The sequence below is a fragment of the Diabrotica virgifera genome, chromosome 9, assembly GCF_917563875.1.
Source record: "Diabrotica virgifera virgifera chromosome 9, PGI_DIABVI_V3a".
Taxonomy (NCBI): Eukaryota; Metazoa; Arthropoda; class Insecta; order Coleoptera; family Chrysomelidae; genus Diabrotica; species Diabrotica virgifera.
The window spans coordinates 78089881-78109998 of NC_065451.1; the positions used below are offsets into that span (position 1 = coordinate 78089881).

General features: G+C 31.2%; 2 protein-coding genes across 2 annotated transcripts; both read right to left on the reverse strand.

Annotated features, from left to right (window-relative positions):
- Positions 1 to 3439: 3439 nt before the first annotated feature.
- LOC126892577 (uncharacterized) lies at positions 3440 to 6338 on the reverse strand. The gene is made up of 2 exons (XM_050662140.1): positions 6111 to 6338; positions 3440 to 6053 (listed from the first exon to the last, which is right to left on the reverse strand). The coding sequence occupies exon 2, from the start codon at positions 5885 to 5887 to the stop codon at positions 3440 to 3442; it is 2448 nt and encodes an 815-aa protein (XP_050518097.1). The 5' UTR covers positions 5888 to 6053; positions 6111 to 6338.
- A 48-nt stretch (positions 6339 to 6386) lies between these two features.
- On the reverse strand, positions 6387 to 15337 carry LOC126892579 (uncharacterized). Its single transcript, XM_050662142.1, has 2 exons — positions 14372 to 15337; positions 6387 to 8355 (listed from the first exon to the last, which is right to left on the reverse strand). Exon 2 carries the CDS (start codon positions 7842 to 7844, stop codon positions 6789 to 6791), a length of 1056 nt encoding a protein of 351 aa, XP_050518099.1. The 5' UTR covers positions 7845 to 8355; positions 14372 to 15337; the 3' UTR covers positions 6387 to 6788.
- Between the last annotated feature and the right edge of the window lie 4781 nt (positions 15338 to 20118).

The window sequence follows — 20118 nt, forward strand, 5'->3', positions numbered from 1 at the left end:
AAAGAAAACTCAAGAATACCGAAAAAGTAATGTTCAAAATACCTACAGCAATTGTTGGGTATACTGTATACTAAACCAAAATTATTAAAGAAATTTCTTAAAGATAGGATCAAATTTACAATTTAATTGAATCTGAGTGTTAACACAGTTTTGAGGATTTCTTTTCATTTCTCTACTTATTTCTAGATCTTCTAGTAGATTCATTTTAGTATAGTTATTATTTGGTATGCTATGTAGGATCCTACTGTCTCTTTGGGGACTAAAGCTGTGTTTCGATGCATGCAAATGATGACCAAAACTAGATTTATCGATCTTTGAAAGATGTTCTTTAATACGTGTATCCAACGGTCGCATCGTTCTACCCACGTAGGTCACAGGGCAGTCACCACATGACAATTTATATATATGCCACTTTTAGAAGTTTTTTTTTTTAATTCTGTCTTTAGTATGAGAAAAAATAGACCTGATGTTTTCCTTACATTTAAATGAGAGTTTTAAGTTAGGAATGTTATTTAAGATTTTGGCTATATTGTCTGAAGGATAACCTATGTATGATATAGATCTATACATAACTTCTGAATTGGAATTGTCAGGAGTAGCATTATAAGCTAGAGATCTATTCCTTTTATTCCTTAATTTGTTGAGTATGTTGTCAACCAAAGTAGGGGAGTAACCATTACTATATGCAAGTTGTTTAATAATATCTAATTCAGAAGTAAAATTTGTGTCTGATAATGGTAAGCTAAGTAAACGGTGGATATAGCAATAAAAAGATGCCATCTTCTGTTGAAAAGGATGATTAGAAGATCTAGGGATAGTGTGGTCAGTCTGAGTTGGTTTTCTAAAGACTGAAAAACTTAATTTGTTCTCTATTCTAGTCAATGTTAGGTCTAGAAAATTAATAGAATTGTTAGACTCTGTTTCTAAAGTGAATGTTATGGCTGGATGTAAATTATTGAGTGAAACTAGAATATTTTCTGCATCAGAGGAATTTCCATCTATAATAGCTAACACATCATCCACATATCTGAACCAATACAAGATTTTTTGTAAAGGATTATGAACTGAAGAATGATTGTCAAAGATATTACACTCAAGGTTATTTAAGAACAAATCTGCTAGTACAGGTGATAAGGGATTTCCCATTGCAAGGCCTTGTGCCTGTCTATAAATAATATTGTTGAAAGAAAAGAAATCTTGTGACAAACATAATTTAAGTAAACCCAACATGTGGGAAATTGTACCTCTATTAGTGTTACTTTTAATAAGTAAATTCTCCACTATAGGAATGGTTTCATCTCTTGGTACGTTCGTAAACAAATTACTTACATCGAAAGAAACTAGAAAGAAGTCTCTAGGTAAATTTAAAACTGACAATTTATTTACTAGATCAGTAGAATTTTTAACAGAATAATTAGGTTGCAAAGATATTGAAGATTGTAAAATAGTATTAATGAATTTAGACAATGCAACAACTGGAGTGTTATAAAAACTAACCACTGGTCTCATAGGAACATTAGGTTTATGAATCTTTGGCAAACCATATAGTCTAGGTATTTGAGGATTTGACAAAATGAAGGTTTTTTCTTTCATCTTATGTACTAGAAGGAAATCTTTATGTGTAGATAAGGTAGCTTTTAAGTTGGTAACTAATTTATTTAAAGGACTTCTATCTAAAACGTCAAAGTTGTTATTTCTTAAAAATTCTTCCGTTTTTTGAATGTAATCACTATGATGCATGATAATAAGGCAGTTACCTTTATCAGCTTTAGTAACGATAAGGTTATTACTATTCAATTTGGTAGATATTTGTCTAATCAGATGTAGTTGTTTAAAACATTTGATTTTAATGTTATTGACATTATTATTAAATTTGTTAAGATCTTTTAGTAAAGAAAGGAAACAATTACTTTTCAAGTTGGTTTTAGAAATGTAATCTAAAGGTAAACTTTCTATAACTGTGTCTATGTCAACTGAAAATTCTTCAACCATTTTATTGTTAAATGGTACTAAAGTAGAGAATTTTAATCCGTTAGACAAAAAATCAAGTTCTTTATTAGAAAAGGAGCAATTTGATAAGTTGACTGTACGTTTGTGAAATCTAAACCTAAAGGAACCCATCAATCTATCAGTGTTTTGACTATTACTATTAAGATTATTTTTCTTTTTTAACAAATTGTGTAATTTATTGTTTAATCTATTGAATTTAGAATGTTTAATGTACTCTAGATTGTCTAAATGATTAGCTATGGAATCTCTGAAATTATCAAATGACACCTCTCTTACAATGTTATCATAAAGTATTTTAAGCTGGACGTTAATATTATCTAATTGAGCATGATGTTTACATAGTTCATTTTGAAGAAATTTCCTTTCTGTTTGTAATTTAAAGTTTAAAGTAGCAGTGAAAGGTACCTTACATTTTGCAAAAGTTGGTGTTACTTTGAATTTGATGCATTTGTGAATGAACCAGATGTCGATGTTCAACAATTCTCTCTTCTTTGACAGTCTAAGGTATTTATTAAAGTCCACTACCATACTGTAGATAATGAATTGAAACAGACTGTATGACTTGTACACACTTCTAAAAAAGGTCAAACCGGCAAACAGGTGTATGTTCTCAAAGAAATTGAAAGTGTGTAAAAAAAACTTTTAATAATCAGCTAAGTACTTTCAGCACATAACGTGCCATCATCAGAGCTTCCTAAAAGGACATTTAAGATAAGAGATTTTTTATAAACAAAAGATTGAAAAAACTTACGTCCTCTTATAAATCCTTCATAGAAGAGTAATTGTTAAAACTCACATGATAAATCATGGATACTGGGCAAAAGCCACAGATATTGGGTATAAAACCCTTAAAATTAAAAGTTATCACATCTAAATTCTTTTTTTATTTTAAAATTACAACATGGCTGCGTCAAACCGTTGTGAGTTCACGTGAACAGCTGAGCGCTGTCATTCATTCAAATGATAAAGAAGGAACCACTAATTTATGCGCCCTCTATATTGGTATGTAAATAAAAATTAATTAAATTGAAAATGGCTAAAAGGCCATGTGTTGGTTAAATTAATTCTAAGTGAAGATACTAAATTTTTTTATAAAGTTAAATTTTCAAAATTACAAATATTAATATTGAAGTGAAATGTTAACGTGTACGTAAGTTATCAAAAATTCTTTTAAAAACAAACCGTTATGGTTTGACCAAGTGTAGAAAAGAAGTTAGATGAAAACAAACCAAGGAGAAGTCTCATTTGTCAAGTTCAGAGTTCAAAAGCTGTTATTTTATAAAATTAACAAATTTACCAAAAGATTAAGTCAAATCTCAAATATTCTACTTATATGTAATCAATGAAAGAAAACTCAAGAATACCGAAAAAGTAATGTTCAAAATACCTACAGCAATTGTTGGGTATACTGTATACTAAACCAAAATTATTAAAGAAATTTCTTAAAGATAGGATCAAATTTACAATTTAATTGAATCTGAGTGTTAACACAGTTTTGAGGATTTCTTTTCATTTCTCTACTTATTTCTAGATCTTCTAGTAGATTCATTTTAGTATAGTTATTATTTGGTATGCTATGTAGGATCCTACTGTCTCTTTGGGGACTAAAGCTGTGTTTCGATGCATGCAAATGATGACCAAAACTAGATTTATCGATCTTTGAAAGATGTTCTTTAATACGTGTATCCAACGGTCGCATCGTTCTACCCACGTAGGTCACAGGGCAGTCACCACATGACAATTTATATATGCCACTTTTAGAAGTTTTTTTAATTCTGTCTTTAGTATGAGAAAAAATAGACCTGATGTTTTCCTTACATTTAAATGAGAGTTTTAAGTTAGGAATGTTATTTAAGATTTTGGCTATATTGTCTGAAGGATAACCTATGTATGATATAGATCTATACATAACTTCTGAATTGGAATTGTCAGGAGTAGCATTATAAGCTAGAGATCTATTCCTTTTATTCCTTAATTTGTTGAGTATGTTGTCAACCAAAGTAGGGGAGTAACCATTACTATATGCAAGTTGTTTAATAATATCTAATTCAGAAGTAAAATTTGTGTCTGATAATGGTAAGCTAAGTAAACGGTGGATATAGCAATAAAAAGATGCCATCTTCTGTTGAAAAGGATGATTAGAAGATCTAGGGATAGTGTGGTCAGTCTGAGTTGGTTTTCTAAAGACTGAAAAACTTAATTTGTTCTCTATTCTAGTCAATGTTAGGTCTAGAAAATTAATAGAATTGTTAGACTCTGTTTCTAAAGTGAATGTTATGGCTGGATGTAAATTATTGAGTGAAACTAGAATATTTTCTGCATCAGAGGAATTTCCATCTATAATAGCTAACACATCATCCACATATCTGAACCAATACAAGATTTTTTGTAAAGGATTATGAACTGAAGAATGATTGTCAAAGATATTACACTCAAGGTTATTTAAGAACAAATCTGCTAGTACAGGTGATAAGGGATTTCCCATTGCAAGGCCTTGTGCCTGTCTATAAATAATATTGTTGAAAGAAAAGAAATCTTGTGACAAACATAATTTAAGTAAACCCAACATGTGGGAAATTGTACCTCTATTAGTGTTACTTTTAATAAGTAAATTCTCCACTATAGGAATGGTTTCATCTCTTGGTACGTTCGTAAACAAATTACTTACATCGAAAGAAACTAGAAAGAAGTCTCTAGGTAAATTTAAAACTGACAATTTATTTACTAGATCAGTAGAATTTTTAACAGAATAATTAGGTTGCAAAGATATTGAAGATTGTAAAATAGTATTAATGAATTTAGACAATGCAACAACTGGAGTGTTATAAAAACTAACCACTGGTCTCATAGGAACATTAGGTTTATGAATCTTTGGCAAACCATATAGTCTAGGTATTTGAGGATTTGACAAAATGAAGGTTTTTTCTTTCATCTTATGTACTAGAAGGAAATCTTTATGTGTAGATAAGGTAGCTTTTAAGTTGGTAACTAATTTATTTAAAGGACTTCTATCTAAAACGTCAAAGTTGTTATTTCTTAAAAATTCTTCCGTTTTTTGAATGTAATCACTATGATGCATGATAATAAGGCAGTTACCTTTATCAGCTTTAGTAACGATAAGGTTATTACTATTCAATTTGGTAGATATTTGTCTAATCAGATGTAGTTGTTTAAAACATTTGATTTTAATGTTATTGACATTATTATTAAATTTGTTAAGATCTTTTAGTAAAGAAAGGAAACAATTACTTTTCAAGTTGGTTTTAGAAATGTAATCTAAAGGTAAACTTTCTATAACTGTGTCTATGTCAACTGAAAATTCTTCAACCATTTTATTGTTAAATGGTACTAAAGTAGAGAATTTTAATCCGTTAGACAAAAAATCAAGTTCTTTATTAGAAAAGGAGCAATTTGATAAGTTGACTGTACGTTTGTGAAATCTAAACCTAAAGGAACCCATCAATCTATCAGTGTTTTGACTATTACTATTAAGATTATTTTTCTTTTTTAACAAATTGTGTAATTTATTGTTTAATCTATTGAATTTAGAATGTTTAATGTACTCTAGATTGTCTAAATGATTAGCTATGGAATCTCTGAAATTATCAAATGACACCTCTCTTACAATGTTATCATAAAGTATTTTAAGCTGGACGTTAATATTATCTAATTGAGCATGATGTTTACATAGTTCATTTTGAAGAAATTTCCTTTCTGTTTGTAATTTAAAGTTTAAAGTAGCAGTGAAAGGTACCTTACATTTTGCAAAAGTTGGTGTTACTTTGAATTTGATGCATTTGTGAATGAACCAGATGTCGATGTTCAACAATTCTCTCTTCTTTGACAGTCTAAGGTATTTATTAAAGTCCACTACCATACTGTAGATAATGAATTGAAACAGACTGTATGACTTGTACACACTTCTAAAAAAGGTCAAACCGGCAAACAGGTGTATGTTCTCAAAGAAATTGAAAGTGTGTAAAAAAAACTTTTAATAATCAGCTAAGTACTTTCAGCACATAACGTGCCATCATCAGAGCTTCCTAAAAGGACATTTAAGATAAGAGATTTTTTATAAACAAAAGATTGAAAAAACTTACGTCCTCTTATAAATCCTTCATAGAAGAGTAATTGTTAAAACTCACATGATAAATCATGGATACTGGGCAAAAGCCACAGATATTGGGTATAAAACCCTTAAAATTAAAAGTTATCACATCTAAATTCTTTTTTTATTTTAAAATTACAACATGGCTGCGTCAAACCGTTGTGAGTTCACGTGAACAGCTGAGCGCTGTCATTCATTCAAATGATAAAGAAGGAACCACTAATTTATGCGTCCTCTATATTGGTATGTAAATAAAAATTAATTAAATTGAAAATGGCTAAAAGGCCATGTGTTGGTTAAATTAATTCTAAGTGAAGATACTAAATTTTTTTATAAAGTTAAATTTTCAAAATTACAAATATTAATATTGAAGTGAAATGTTAACGTGTACGTAAGTTATCAAAAATTCTTTTAAAAACAAACCGTTATGGTTTGACCAAGTGTAGAAAAGAAGTTAGATGAAAACAAACCAAGGAGAAGTCTCATTTGTCAAGTTCAGAGTTCAAAAGCTGTTATTTTATAAAATTAACAAATTTACCAAAAGATTAAGTCAAATCTCAAATATTCTACTTATATGTAATCAATGAAAGAAAACTCAAGAATACCGAAAAAGTAATGTTCAAAATACCTACAGCAATTGTTGGGTATACTGTATACTAAACCAAAATTATTAAAGAAATTTCTTAAAGATAGGATCAAATTTACAATTTAATTGAATCTGAGTGTTAACACAGTTTTGAGGATTTCTTTTCATTTCTCTACTTATTTCTAGATCTTCTAGTAGATTCATTTTAGTATAGTTATTATTTGGTATGCTATGTAGGATCCTACTGTCTCTTTGGGGACTAAAGCTGTGTTTCGATGCATGCAAATGATGACCAAAACTAGATTTATCGATCTTTGAAAGATGTTCTTTAATACGTGTATCCAACGGTCGCATCGTTCTACCCACGTAGGTCACAGGGCAGTCACCACATGACAATTTATATATGCCACTTTTAGAAGTTTTTTTAATTCTGTCTTTAGTATGAGAAAAAATAGACCTGATGTTTTCCTTACATTTAAATGAGAGTTTTAAGTTAGGAATGTTATTTAAGATTTTGGCTATATTGTCTGAAGGATAACCTATGTATGATATAGATCTATACATAACTTCTGAATTGGAATTGTCAGGAGTAGCATTATAAGCTAGAGATCTATTCCTTTTATTCCTTAATTTGTTGAGTATGTTGTCAACCAAAGTAGGGGAGTAACCATTACTATATGCAAGTTGTTTAATAATATCTAATTCAGAAGTAAAATTTGTGTCTGATAATGGTAAGCTAAGTAAACGGTGGATATAGCAATAAAAAGATGCCATCTTCTGTTGAAAAGGATGATTAGAAGATCTAGGGATAGTGTGGTCAGTCTGAGTTGGTTTTCTAAAGACTGAAAAACTTAATTTGTTCTCTATTCTAGTCAATGTTAGGTCTAGAAAATTAATAGAATTGTTAGACTCTGTTTCTAAAGTGAATGTTATGGCTGGATGTAAATTATTGAGTGAAACTAGAATATTTTCTGCATCAGAGGAATTTCCATCTATAATAGCTAACACATCATCCACATATCTGAACCAATACAAGATTTTTTGTAAAGGATTATGAACTGAAGAATGATTGTCAAAGATATTACACTCAAGGTTATTTAAGAACAAATCTGCTAGTACAGGTGATAAGGGATTTCCCATTGCAAGGCCTTGTGCCTGTCTATAAATAATATTGTTGAAAGAAAAGAAATCTTGTGACAAACATAATTTAAAACATAAAAATACTACAAATAAATAGGCCCAAGCCTCACTAAGGGAAAATACAATAATGAATAAATAAAGTTAAATATACAATTGACTAAAGTAGAAATGAAGTTGAGATAAATACCGACGATGACCTAAATTAACCAAACAAACGGAATAAAGCGAATAACAGTAAAATATTTGGGAAACAAGCTAGTAATATTAAAAAATAAATTTACCCGAATTACATAAATCAATATCAAAGCACTAATAAAGTATTAAAAACCTAATTTTCTCTAGGCTTATTCCTGTGCACAAGAAGTTACCGTAGATACAAAGTTTGGGAACCAAATAATCTAATATACAAATATGTCAAAAAAACCAAAGGTAACCTAAATCTGGAAAAAAACATAGTGTATTTAACAGATAGTCTGAAATATAAAAAAAAAACCAATAGTTACTAAAACACCTCACTAAATGTTCCCAAACTAGGTTGCGGTTGCATCCTAGAAAATGATGCACCAGGATGGTGCGACTCCATGACTCCTGTAGGCCCAGGTGCCAAGACGAAAATTGAGCTGGAACGCTCCCATCGCTTGCTCCCAAATAGACATACACCCAGTGGTGACTTGGCCGTGGCTGCAGTGGTTTCCCTAGGTGGTCAAAGGGCTACGGTTTCATGTTAGGGTTTCTTCCAAATGGCTAAAAACATTCCCAGTTTTATTTCCCATTTTAAACATGAGCAAAAAGTAAAGGGAAGAAGAAATACTTTTTAGAAGCAATAGTATAGAAAAACCGGCCATTAAAAATGGAACAAAAAACCAATCTCAGGTAACCTTGAACTATTTTAAGTGTGAAGACATGAATAAATGGCATTGAAATGATTTATTTGAGGAAATATCTGTAAAAATATATTGAATTTATAAAATATTGGATGTTCAATAAATTTAAAACCTACAGAGAAATGGTAATTATTTCCAATATTAATTTGAGGACTTCCAAAAATGTTTGGTTATGTAAAACCAAAAACCCCATTAATATAAAGATCGATATAAAGATAATATAAAGATCGAAATCATCTACACCCTTCCCTTAATAGATTGACTAAGAAAGTTTAAGAATGGGACTAATATTTTAAATATTCCACAACAAAAAACACATGACAATGGCTAATTACAAAAAATTATTACAAAAAAAATAAATCTCACCGAATGATTCCTATTAGGCTCCAACAGGAGTTGTCTCACACATGTCTCCCTAAGTCCAGACAACCCTTGCTGGTAACTTTTTACTTTAAAAACTGGATCGATGTTATAAAATAGGGTGTATGGAACTCATCCGCCATTCCATGGTACCAATACCAAGTACCAAACCAACCCACTTAGCAGCCACAAACCAAGTGACGAACGAGAGACGTTTCTCCGCCAAGGTGAACGTCAAATTCTCTCAGAACTCGAAATAATTCTCGATAGGTGAAGTACGTTCCATCACCGAGGTATGACGTCACCTCAGCAGTCCTATACGAGAAATTAGAGAATTTAAATGGAGACCGAGGGAAAATAATTATAATAATAATTAAAGAGCTAATTTTGTAACGTGACCGTTACAATCCCCTTCTACTCGGGAAAAAAATTTTATCCATAAAATTTTTTTTCTAAACTTCAAAATATTAACAACTAAATTTACAATAGTCTAACAATCCACGTTGATTCGCAAGATTACCACTAAGCATAAACTAAGGTTCAAGGAAAAATAAATACATATAGGACTCAAACTCATGCTAAAATGTTACTATGTTACTCTCTGTTACCAATATTAATGAATTGCTTCAAAAACCAAACAAACTAAATATTGTACTAAAGTTCATACTAATAACTAAGTGTCGAATTGGGCACTAAACCCAAAATTGAGCTATCCATGGACATCAGATTTATAAAGGATATATCCAAGGACGGAACAACCAGGAAAAGGTGTGAGCCAATTCGAACCATATCAAAAGTAAATGTACCCAAGTGAATAAAAAAAAAATCAGTAACTAAAATAAGTAAAGAATTGAACACTTAATCCAAAATTGAACTAACAATGGACACCAGATTCATAATAGTATATCCAGAGAAGAACAATCAGGAAGATTTATGGAACAACTCTCACTATTGCCAAATAATACCAATAATAAACATACCAAAGGAATCCAAAACTCAATAACCAAAATAGATGTGGAATCGGACACTTAATCCAAAGTCGGACTATCAGTGGACACCAGATTCATAAAAGGCATATCCAAAGAAGAACGACCAGGAAAATTTATGGACCAATTCACACCAATACTAAACCACATAAACAGATCAGGTCTACGTACACCCACATCCGGTGATACGAACCTATCCAACCAAATACACAAAATAAATGAAGAATCGGACACTTATCCAGAATCGGACTATCAATGGACACCAGATTTATTTAAGAGTATATCCAAAAAAGAACGATCAGGCAAATTTATGGACCAATTCTTACTAATGCTAAATAAACTAAATTATTGGATCCAATGGTAACTAATACTGAACAAAATAAATAAATTAGGTCTACATACACCCTCATCCGGTAATATGAACCTATCTAAACTAAGTAATCCAAAATAAGTCAGGAAAAAAAATTACTAACAGACTAAGTAACAGAGAGGTAATCAAACTAAATCAAAGGTAAGATAAATACTTAAAGTGTATTGACTAAAGTATTCTAGAAAATACATAACTTAATTCGTGCTGGTATTCGCGAACTATAGCATGTTGCTACAACAGATGTATGAGAATAACCAGACTCAGATAAGGTACTAATATAAGAATAAGTAAGGAAGAAAACAGAATGAATGGTGAACTTACAAGGTCTATGGCACTATGATAAATAATAGGAAGAAAAAAAAATATGATAAGTGATAGGGAAAAAAAATTGACGAGAACAGGCAACCAATTTTAATTAAAACTGCAGATTCATGCGCTCTCACATACGTGGAATTATTCAGGAAATATTCCAGAATTTGAGTAGCAAGACTAATGCCTAAGGAAAGAAGTGGGAATATACTCAAATGAACAACTCATCTGTCTAAACACTCCAAATACTGACTTAACGAACCTACTATGTATAGGGATGGCCTAAGCATTGATTTATAAACAAGTGCGCAAGATATTTATCCATGTTTACTCATCAACTCAAAGTACAAACATACTATGAAGTAAAAGACCTAATATGAACTAAATACTTCCCTATCTAATGGTAAAAATGTAACTGGAATAATTGGACTAATTACAGAAGAATGGTTAGGAAATGTGGCCAACATTTCCTGACCAGAAATATTATGATGAAAAAAAAAAACATCTGCGTACTCAGCCATGAAAGACATAGATCACGAAGTCAATCGAACAGCAGTGATCAGTTGCTGAGCAACAACCTCGAACCCACGCATTCACAAATCAGAGTATCAACAGAGTAATGACAAACTAGTCCAAAAGAAGAAATCAATACATACATCATCCATACATACCTACCTCATTCATACATACATACATTATCCATACCTACATACATCATCCATACATACATACATTATGCATACAACCACATACCATGCATACATTCAGACTTAGAGACTTAAGAATCCGTACATACCTCAAACTTCCAAACTAATTCCAGAATCATAGTGTGTAGGATATAAGGATATAAATTATTATAAAGTGTTTAAGATATTGGAGACAAATGTTAATAGAGTAACCCAATAACAAATTATAAACCACAACATCTTTACACTATGGCAAATCCAAGAACAAGATATAGAAATAATATAAAAAAAATAGTAAGTAATCAAATATTCAAAATATAACACATAAATTGAGATATAGTAGTGTACATTATGATAAGTTCCATAGTTCCATACAAAATATCAATATTAAACCAACGTACTTGTCTGAGCTTACATATTGAAAAGTGAACCATTAATAATGCAACAAAATGATAAGCTCATAAACGAGAGTACTACATAATAATTAAATTAATAAATAATAAATTAAAAGTCATCGACAACAAAGCCAAAAGATGAAATCGAGTAATGTAGGTACCTGCACTACCTGATGATTAAAAACATTAGATTAAAATATAACAATAAAAATTGAGCTAAAGGCAAACCAAAGAAGAGATTGGCTCAACCACTGTTAAGTCAATCTTCTTCTGAGTATTGTTCTAAAACTTAATAGACAAATAAGGACTATTATCAATGCTTGTTAGCTAACAAAAAATTTATATTTACATCTCAACCCAAAGCATCTGATTTATATAAGCATTATATTATGGTATCCACACTGGTATAATATTATTATCAACATTAACAAACTAGAAGGTGAGATGGATAATGGGACTACTTTACTATACAATTTATCATTGTAATGTTTAACACTACCAATTAAAGAAAATAAATTTGGATGACCATCTGTAATCATCCGAACCATGCGAATTCAACGTATCATGTATAGAAGCTAATGTTGTGGACCGATATTGCTTTGTGGTGTGTGCCTGTCTTACCAAACAACCCAAATATCAAAAATAACAAATATAAAATATAATCTAAAGTTTGTAAGACAAAGATACATATGGAGAAAATATTAGCGACACACCAACAAATCAAAATGCCAGCAAAATATATAAATAATCAAATCAATAAATTAAATAAAATACCTAAATACTGAAAATAATTTCTAGTTAGGTGTAAAATATAACCACACTAGAAAAAAAATATATGCATATAGTCAATAATTAATTGTACGTGCAAACATACTACCATTGGTAGAAGGAATCAAAATTTATACTAATAGAACATACTGTCAGTTATGTATACTCAGTTTAAATACACAAATAAGTTTCTAATAAAAATATAAAATCCAAACTAAGATATGAGCTGTACCACTAACTAAAAATGAGGTATCGAAAATAAACTAATCAAAAACCAAAAGCAGCAAAAGTCTACCTGTTTAGTATTCGTAAAGTTTTAAAGACCAAAAATAAATCAGAAGTAACATGTATACAAAGATATCAAAAAGTTAATAAAACAGAAAATTCCAATAAAAGAAAATTGAACTAAAAGAACTACTGTCTTAGAACCAAAAACGGTTGGCACCACGCATTGGGCAGCCAGTGTAACAAAAATAAGAAAACTTCTGTTGGAGTGAAAGTAAAAAGAAAGATATACTCCAACAGAAGTAAGGAAAAAAATAGAAAAGACTTGGTAACTAAATAGTTGTAGCTGAAAAGAACTGGTATAAAAATGAAGAGAGAGAGTGGGGTGTGTAGAAAGGGTGAAGTGACTTCTACGTTGAGAAGCCGAAGTAAGAAAAATAAAAAAAATACTACTTTAGTGCAGTAGTACTGAAGAAAGGGGGATTAGAAGGGATAGAAGTAGAAGTGGGAAGAGACAGAGGCATACTGAATAGAGTTGGCTAGCTATAGATGCAAGAGAGCAACTTGACACTCAAGGATGGATACGGCTCGTTTGCATGCCTGTCGAAGAACAGTAGCTCTATATAGATAGTAATGATGACTAAAAGATGAAATAATAAAATAAGAATAATGTACTGAAACTGAATGAAGATGGATAATTGCTAAAGACGAACAAAATAAATAAAACTAACAAATCATGGGCGCCATGAAAATGATCTTCGATCATTCTCCCAGGTATCTTATACTGCTGTCAAATATTAAATATATCAAACCTGTAATAATGAACATAAAGGAGTAGTAAAATTCATGATATACAAAATAAATAAATATTTATTAAAATAACTACTAGATTTTTAACAATCTCTGAGTTAGACAAGCATATATCATGTAATTCTAAAATGACATAAGTTATACAAGAAGCTATATATATTTTAAAGATAACAACAATAATGTTATCTGTTATAAACTTAAATACCTCTTACATATATATAGGGTACAAAATTACATAAGTCTTCTACCAAATGGTTATAGTACGCCTGCTACGTACAACTAAAGGAAACTGACAAAGATGAAAATACTACAAATAAATAGGCCCAAGCCTCACTAAGGGAAAATACAATAATGAATAAATAAAGTTAAATATACAATTGACTAAAGTAGAAATGAAGTTGAGATAAATACCGACGATGACCTAAATTAACCAAACAAACGGAATAAAGCGAATAACAGTAAAATATTTGGGAAACAAGCTAGTAATATTAAAAAATAAATTTACCCGAATTACATAAATCAATATCAAAGCACTAATAAAGTATTAAAAACCTAATTTTCTCTAGGCTTATTCCTGTGCACAAGAAGTTACCGTAGATACAAAGTTTGGGAACCAAATAATCTAATATACAAATATGTCAAAAAAACCAAAGGTAACCTAAATCTGGAAAAAAACATAGTGTATTTAACAGATAGTCTGAAATATAAAAAAAAAACAATAGTTACTAAAACACCTCACTAAATGTTCCCAAACGAGGTTGCGGTTGCATCCTAGAAAATGATGCACCAGGATGGTGCGACCCCATGACTCCTGTAGGCCCAGGTGCCAAGACGAAAATTGAGCTGGAACGCTCCCATCGCTTGCTCCCAAATAGACATACACCCAGTGGTGACTTGGCCGTGGCTGCAGTGGTTTCCCTAGGTGGTCAAAGGGCTACGGTTTCATGTTAGGGTTTCTTCCAAATGGCTAAAAACATTCCCAGTTTTATTTCCCATTTTAAACATGAGCAAAAAGTAAAGGGAAGAAGAAATACTTTTTAGAAGCAATAGTATAGAAAAACCGGCCATTAAAAATGGAACAAAAAACCAATCTCAGGTAACCTTGAACTATTTTAAGTGTGAAGACATGAATAAATGGCATTGAAATGATTTATTTGAGGAAATATCTGTAAAAATATATTGAATTTATAAAATATTGGATGTTCAATAAATTTAAAACCTACAGAGAAATGGTAATTATTTCCAATATTAATTTGAGGACTTCCAAAAATGTTTGGTTATGTAAAACCAAAAACCCCATTAATATAAAGATCGATATAAAGATAATATAAAGATCGAAATCATCTACACCCTTCCCTTAATAGATTGACTAAGAAAGTTTAAGAATGGGACTAATATTTTAAATATTCCACAACAGAAAACACATGACAATGGCTAATTACAAAAAATTATTACAAAAAAATAAATCTCACCGAATGATTCCTATTAGGCTCCAACAGGAGTTGTCTCACACATGTCTCCCTAACTCCAGACAACCCTTGCTGGTAACTTTTTACTTTAAAAACTGGATCGATGTTATAAAATAGGGTGTATGGAACTCATCCGCCATTCCATGGTACCAATACCAAGTACCAAACCAACCCACTTAGCAGCCACAAACCAAGTGACGAACGAGAGACGTTTCTCCGCCAAGGTGAACGTCAAATTCTCTCAGAACACGAAATAATTCTCGATAGGTGAAGTACGTTCCATCACCGAGGTATGACGTCACCTCAGCAGTCCTATACGAGAAATTAGAGAATTTAAATGGAGACCGAGGGAAAATAATTATAATAATAATTAAAGAGCTAATTTTGTAACGTGACCGTTTGTTTCACCAACGCGACACGTACCACCTGAAAGATTCCCGCGTACCACCAGTGGTACGCGTACCGTCAGTTGGGAACCCCTGTTCTAAGTCATTGCAGATGCCTAAAAAGATAAAAATCAAAGGTCAAACTCATTATTATCCACTTCTAGTTCAAGGGGAATAATATTTGCTATCTCCATTACCTCAGGAGAAGGAGATGGTATTTTAGGACCGCCTCCAGTTTTATATAACTCCCTTCTCAACTGCGACATTTTCTTTTTACAATTTATTATGGCCAACTTCCACTGATTCATTGTTTCTTGCCCCTTGTTATAACATTGGCAGAATTAAACCTTAGCCCTTTAAGGCGCAAACATTTTTTTGCGTCGTTCAAAGTTTATATTACGAACGAAAAGGTGTAAAACATTTCAAACAAAGGACATCACATTTTTTGCATATCATGTGAGATCGCTTTGGTTTCTTCTCTGTATTCTACAGAATGCACATCGTCGAGAGTTACCTTTTACATAAAAATGTTCACCAACCATCGAACTTCTAACTACAGGATCAGTAGACATCTTTCGTGTTTCAATCTTGTTTTTTTACGAAATATCGCTACAGGACCCCTTTGTTTTCTACTCGAAAAATTTATCTCGTCATTGGCAAAGAAGCTGCGGTATGCCAAATGCGGCATAGGCTTGCGTGAATTTCTTTTCATTTCAAGATTATACAATATAACAGTATGGTGCAAATGAAAGGAATAAATCCGTTATTTCGTAAACCGGCGACGATAAGGAAAAATCCCAAAACAGGTCGATTTTTATTGTTATATTATGATATTTTGGCATATAAGTTATAGTAGTGACGTCATCCATCTAGGCATGATGACGTAATCGATGATTTTTTTTAAATAGGAATAGGAGTCGCGTGCTAGCTCATTTAAAAGGTTATTTAATTCTCTATTCAGTAATATAAACATTTACATAATTATTTATACAGGGTGTCAAAAACAAATTTATTAAATTATTTGACAAAACAAAGAAGAATATGTATTATGTAATTTATATAATTCAAAACACATTGTACATAATTCAAAACACATTTTACTGTTGCCCGAAATCAGAACAAAATGTTTATTTCACACATACACATTGCTTTTCGATTAAATTCTATGTTCAAGCCAGCTTCCGCCAGCCACCTGCTTCTTGGAAGTTTGAACATTTACTTTAAGCGAAAAGGAATGTTTATTTGTGAAAAAAACATTTTTTTCTGATATATGACAGCAATAAAATGTATTTTTAATTAAATAAATTACATACATTCTTTTTTTTGTCAAATAATTTAATTAAATTTTTTTTGGACACCCTGTATAAGTAATAATGTAAATGGTTATATTACTCGATAGAGAATTAAATAACCTTTTAAATGAGATAGCAAGCGACCCCTATTCTCATTTAAAAAAATCATCGATTACGTCATCATGCCCAAATAGATGACGTCACTAGTATGACATATCTGCCAAAAAATTGTATTTTAAAAAAATCGACCTGTTTCGGGATTTTTCCTTAAAGTCTCCATCTTACGAAATAACGAATTTATTCCTTTCACTTGCACCATACTGTATATCTGTTTACTACCAGCCCGATCAAGGAACACAAAATTTTACGAAAACCTCCAAAAAAATATAGGAAGGGTGAAAATGTTGGTCTTATATTGTATAAGAAAAAGTTTACAATTCTACATCGCCTTCCATTTTGCAAAAATTGCAAAATACGGGGTGAAAATATTCTCTAGGGGGTGAAAAAAATACGTTCAAATTAAGTCCGGAATTGGATATAATGACTAATTCTAAACAACTTTTGTTCTATAGAGTTTTTTTACAAAGTCAATTCGATTTTCGAAAGTCGCAATTTTCGAGTTATTTGCTAGTGAATGTTTATTTTTAACAAAAAAAAACCTGTTTTTGGACGGTTTTTCGAAGATAACTAATAAAGTATTTTAGCGAAAAAAAATTGTCTAAATATACAGGGTGTCCCGGAAAATAGTGCGTTCCTTTAAGGTATGGAGAGAGTACACAATTTGGAACAAAAAAGTCCTATACCATAATTTTCTAAAGTTAACCGTTTCCAAAAAAAAGTTAACATTGTTTTCCATATACCTGTATTTTAATGTTTGGAAATTTTAATAAACTGGCAACATCGTACGCACTACGGAATAATAACAGATAATAAGAACTCGTTTGTGATTGTGATTTACTTTACAGTATTTAAAATAATCCAACCTAATAGTAGGTACTTATGTATTTACTAGTTGTTTACTAAAATTATTTTCTTTTGAAATGTATCGAAATACCTATTGCATAATTTTAAACGAATTACACATCTTTTAACATAAAAACACATCTTTTAACTGAACTAGTATTATGTATTTAGTAAGGTTTAAATGTGTTAAATGCTGATTATTGCTGAGGGCTTTAACTGAATTACATAGTTTTAATAGTTTACAGTGGAACTTAAATACACCAGATAATGTCTCAGTAATTTGTTTACTTGTGAACTGAAATAACTAAGTTGTACTTGCTTGAAAATAATTATTATAACGAATAGATGTTTCAAGTAACCTTTCACAAACACCATTCATACGACGAGAAATACCGGCAAAACATTTTGAAAGAAATTAATTATAGTATGCCTCTCCATTTAGTGATCTGCCATAAATAATCAACGTAATAACATAATAGGTAATACATTCACGATTCGAAAACATTTTCGGCATTGACACTAAACAGGATTCTTTAAAACTATCTGTTTACTATCTATCTTCTATCTATAAGAGTTTTTTGTTCTACATGGTGCCTTCTACCTATACCTTTAAGGAACGCACTATTTTCCGGGACACCCTGTATAGTGAAAATATAGCTTGTAAAAAATTGAAAAAAAATGGTGAATGCGTGAGGTCTGCAGACACAGTAGAAGCAGAGTTGCAGCTAATGAAAAGCAGGTTCTTCTTCGTCAAATTCTAAATCGGATATTTCAATGTGAAATAACCAAAAAAACTGAGCATTTTTCTGGGAAAATTCATTACAACTTTTTTGAAGTGTTAAAAAAAGGTTTATTTTTGTTTTTAAAAAAACTTCTAATATTAAAAGTAAGTGAGTTACGCTCAAAATATTGTTGGTCACTTTTATTTTTTGGTAAAAAAATGGCGAAAATCACCCCCTAATTAGCTTCTCAAATAAAATTAATCGTTACCGATTAACAAGTTACTTTATTTATGTATTATTTATATTATCTATAAGTTTCATTGGTTTAAAGGGCTCAATTTTGAAAAAAAATGGGGTTTAAAATAAAACATTTTCTTTTACTTTGAAAAAAATCGGAATTGTTTATGGAATTAACTTAACACATTGCTGGACACTCCCGATTTGCGAATCGGTCAAAACTTGGCACACGGATATTTGAGGATCTAAGAGTAATATTTAAAAATTGCTTTAGGGGTGTGTCAAGTAGTAAATAATATAGTGTTTTTTGCAAAAAAAACACCGACGGTGGTAACCGTCCCTGTCCCACTATGCAGATATTATCTGCGTAACAGGACATGACGGTTACTACCGTCCGCATATTTATAACACAAAATCATTTATTCTAATAAAATAACATAAAATAAAAATAAAATACAAGAAATAAAATACAAAAAATAAAATACAAAATACATTTACGCTTTTACACTTGCGTATGCCACAACTCAAAACAAAGTCCTGGACACAGTGGGGGATGTTCAGCACATGTTTTGCACCTGTAGCTGGTCTCTCTCCTCCTTGCGTCTTTTGTGCACTGCTTGCAGCGCAGAAAATACTTATTTCGGCTATAATTCTGTGGACGAGGTATAGTTTCCTGAAAATGTTGTACAGGCAAATTTTCAGGAGCACCGGGAAGAGCCGGATGTTCGTGTGGTGTATGTTGTGGAGAAAACTTGATCAACGTTCTTGCATCCTTTATTTTAGGGTCGAGTCCTAACAGGCTTTGGATAAGTAAATCTCTGAAATCGATAAATCTGATTGTTGCTGCCGGGTTGGGACTGTTAATCTTTTTGAACAAAAAAAATGCATTCCAGACAGCTATATCTAATAGATGAAATATGATCTTTTTATACCAGAAAATTGTTTTCCTGGGGCATGAAAAGTATGAAATCATTTGATCACACCTGTCTATCCCAGACATATATTTGTTATAATCAAAAACTTCTATGGGTTTTATTTTTTCTTGTTCTCTTCGGTTTTTGCATCTTATTAGTTTTGGGTGATGCGAAGTGGTAATCGCAAGCACTTCGCGATTATCTCTCCATTTTGAAATGTATACTTTTCCTTGCCTTTTCCACGTATGATCTCCTTTTCTTAGTTTTGCTTTAGTTACTAAAGCAGGATTTCCTCGCCTGTCTCTTCTAAGAGTACCCGTCACGTGAGTTTTATATCGAAGAAGTCGATTAGCTAGTGATATGCTGTTATAGTAATTATCCATATACAGATGGTACCCCTTGTTCATGTATGGTTGCATTAGTTTTACAACAACTGCCTCAGTTTTGGACATAACTTCATCGGGCGAGTTCTCCCCTTGCCCTTTGTATATATCTATG

What these genes read in the sequence shown, in the direction of transcription:
- LOC126892577 (XM_050662140.1), bottom strand. Translation starts at nt 5,887, where the DNA reads ATGGTAGTGGACTTTAATAAATACCTTAGACTGTCAAAGAAGAGAGAA.
- LOC126892579 (XM_050662142.1), bottom strand. Translation starts at nt 7,844, where the DNA reads ATGGGAAATCCCTTATCACCTGTACTAGCAGATTTGTTCTTAAATAAC.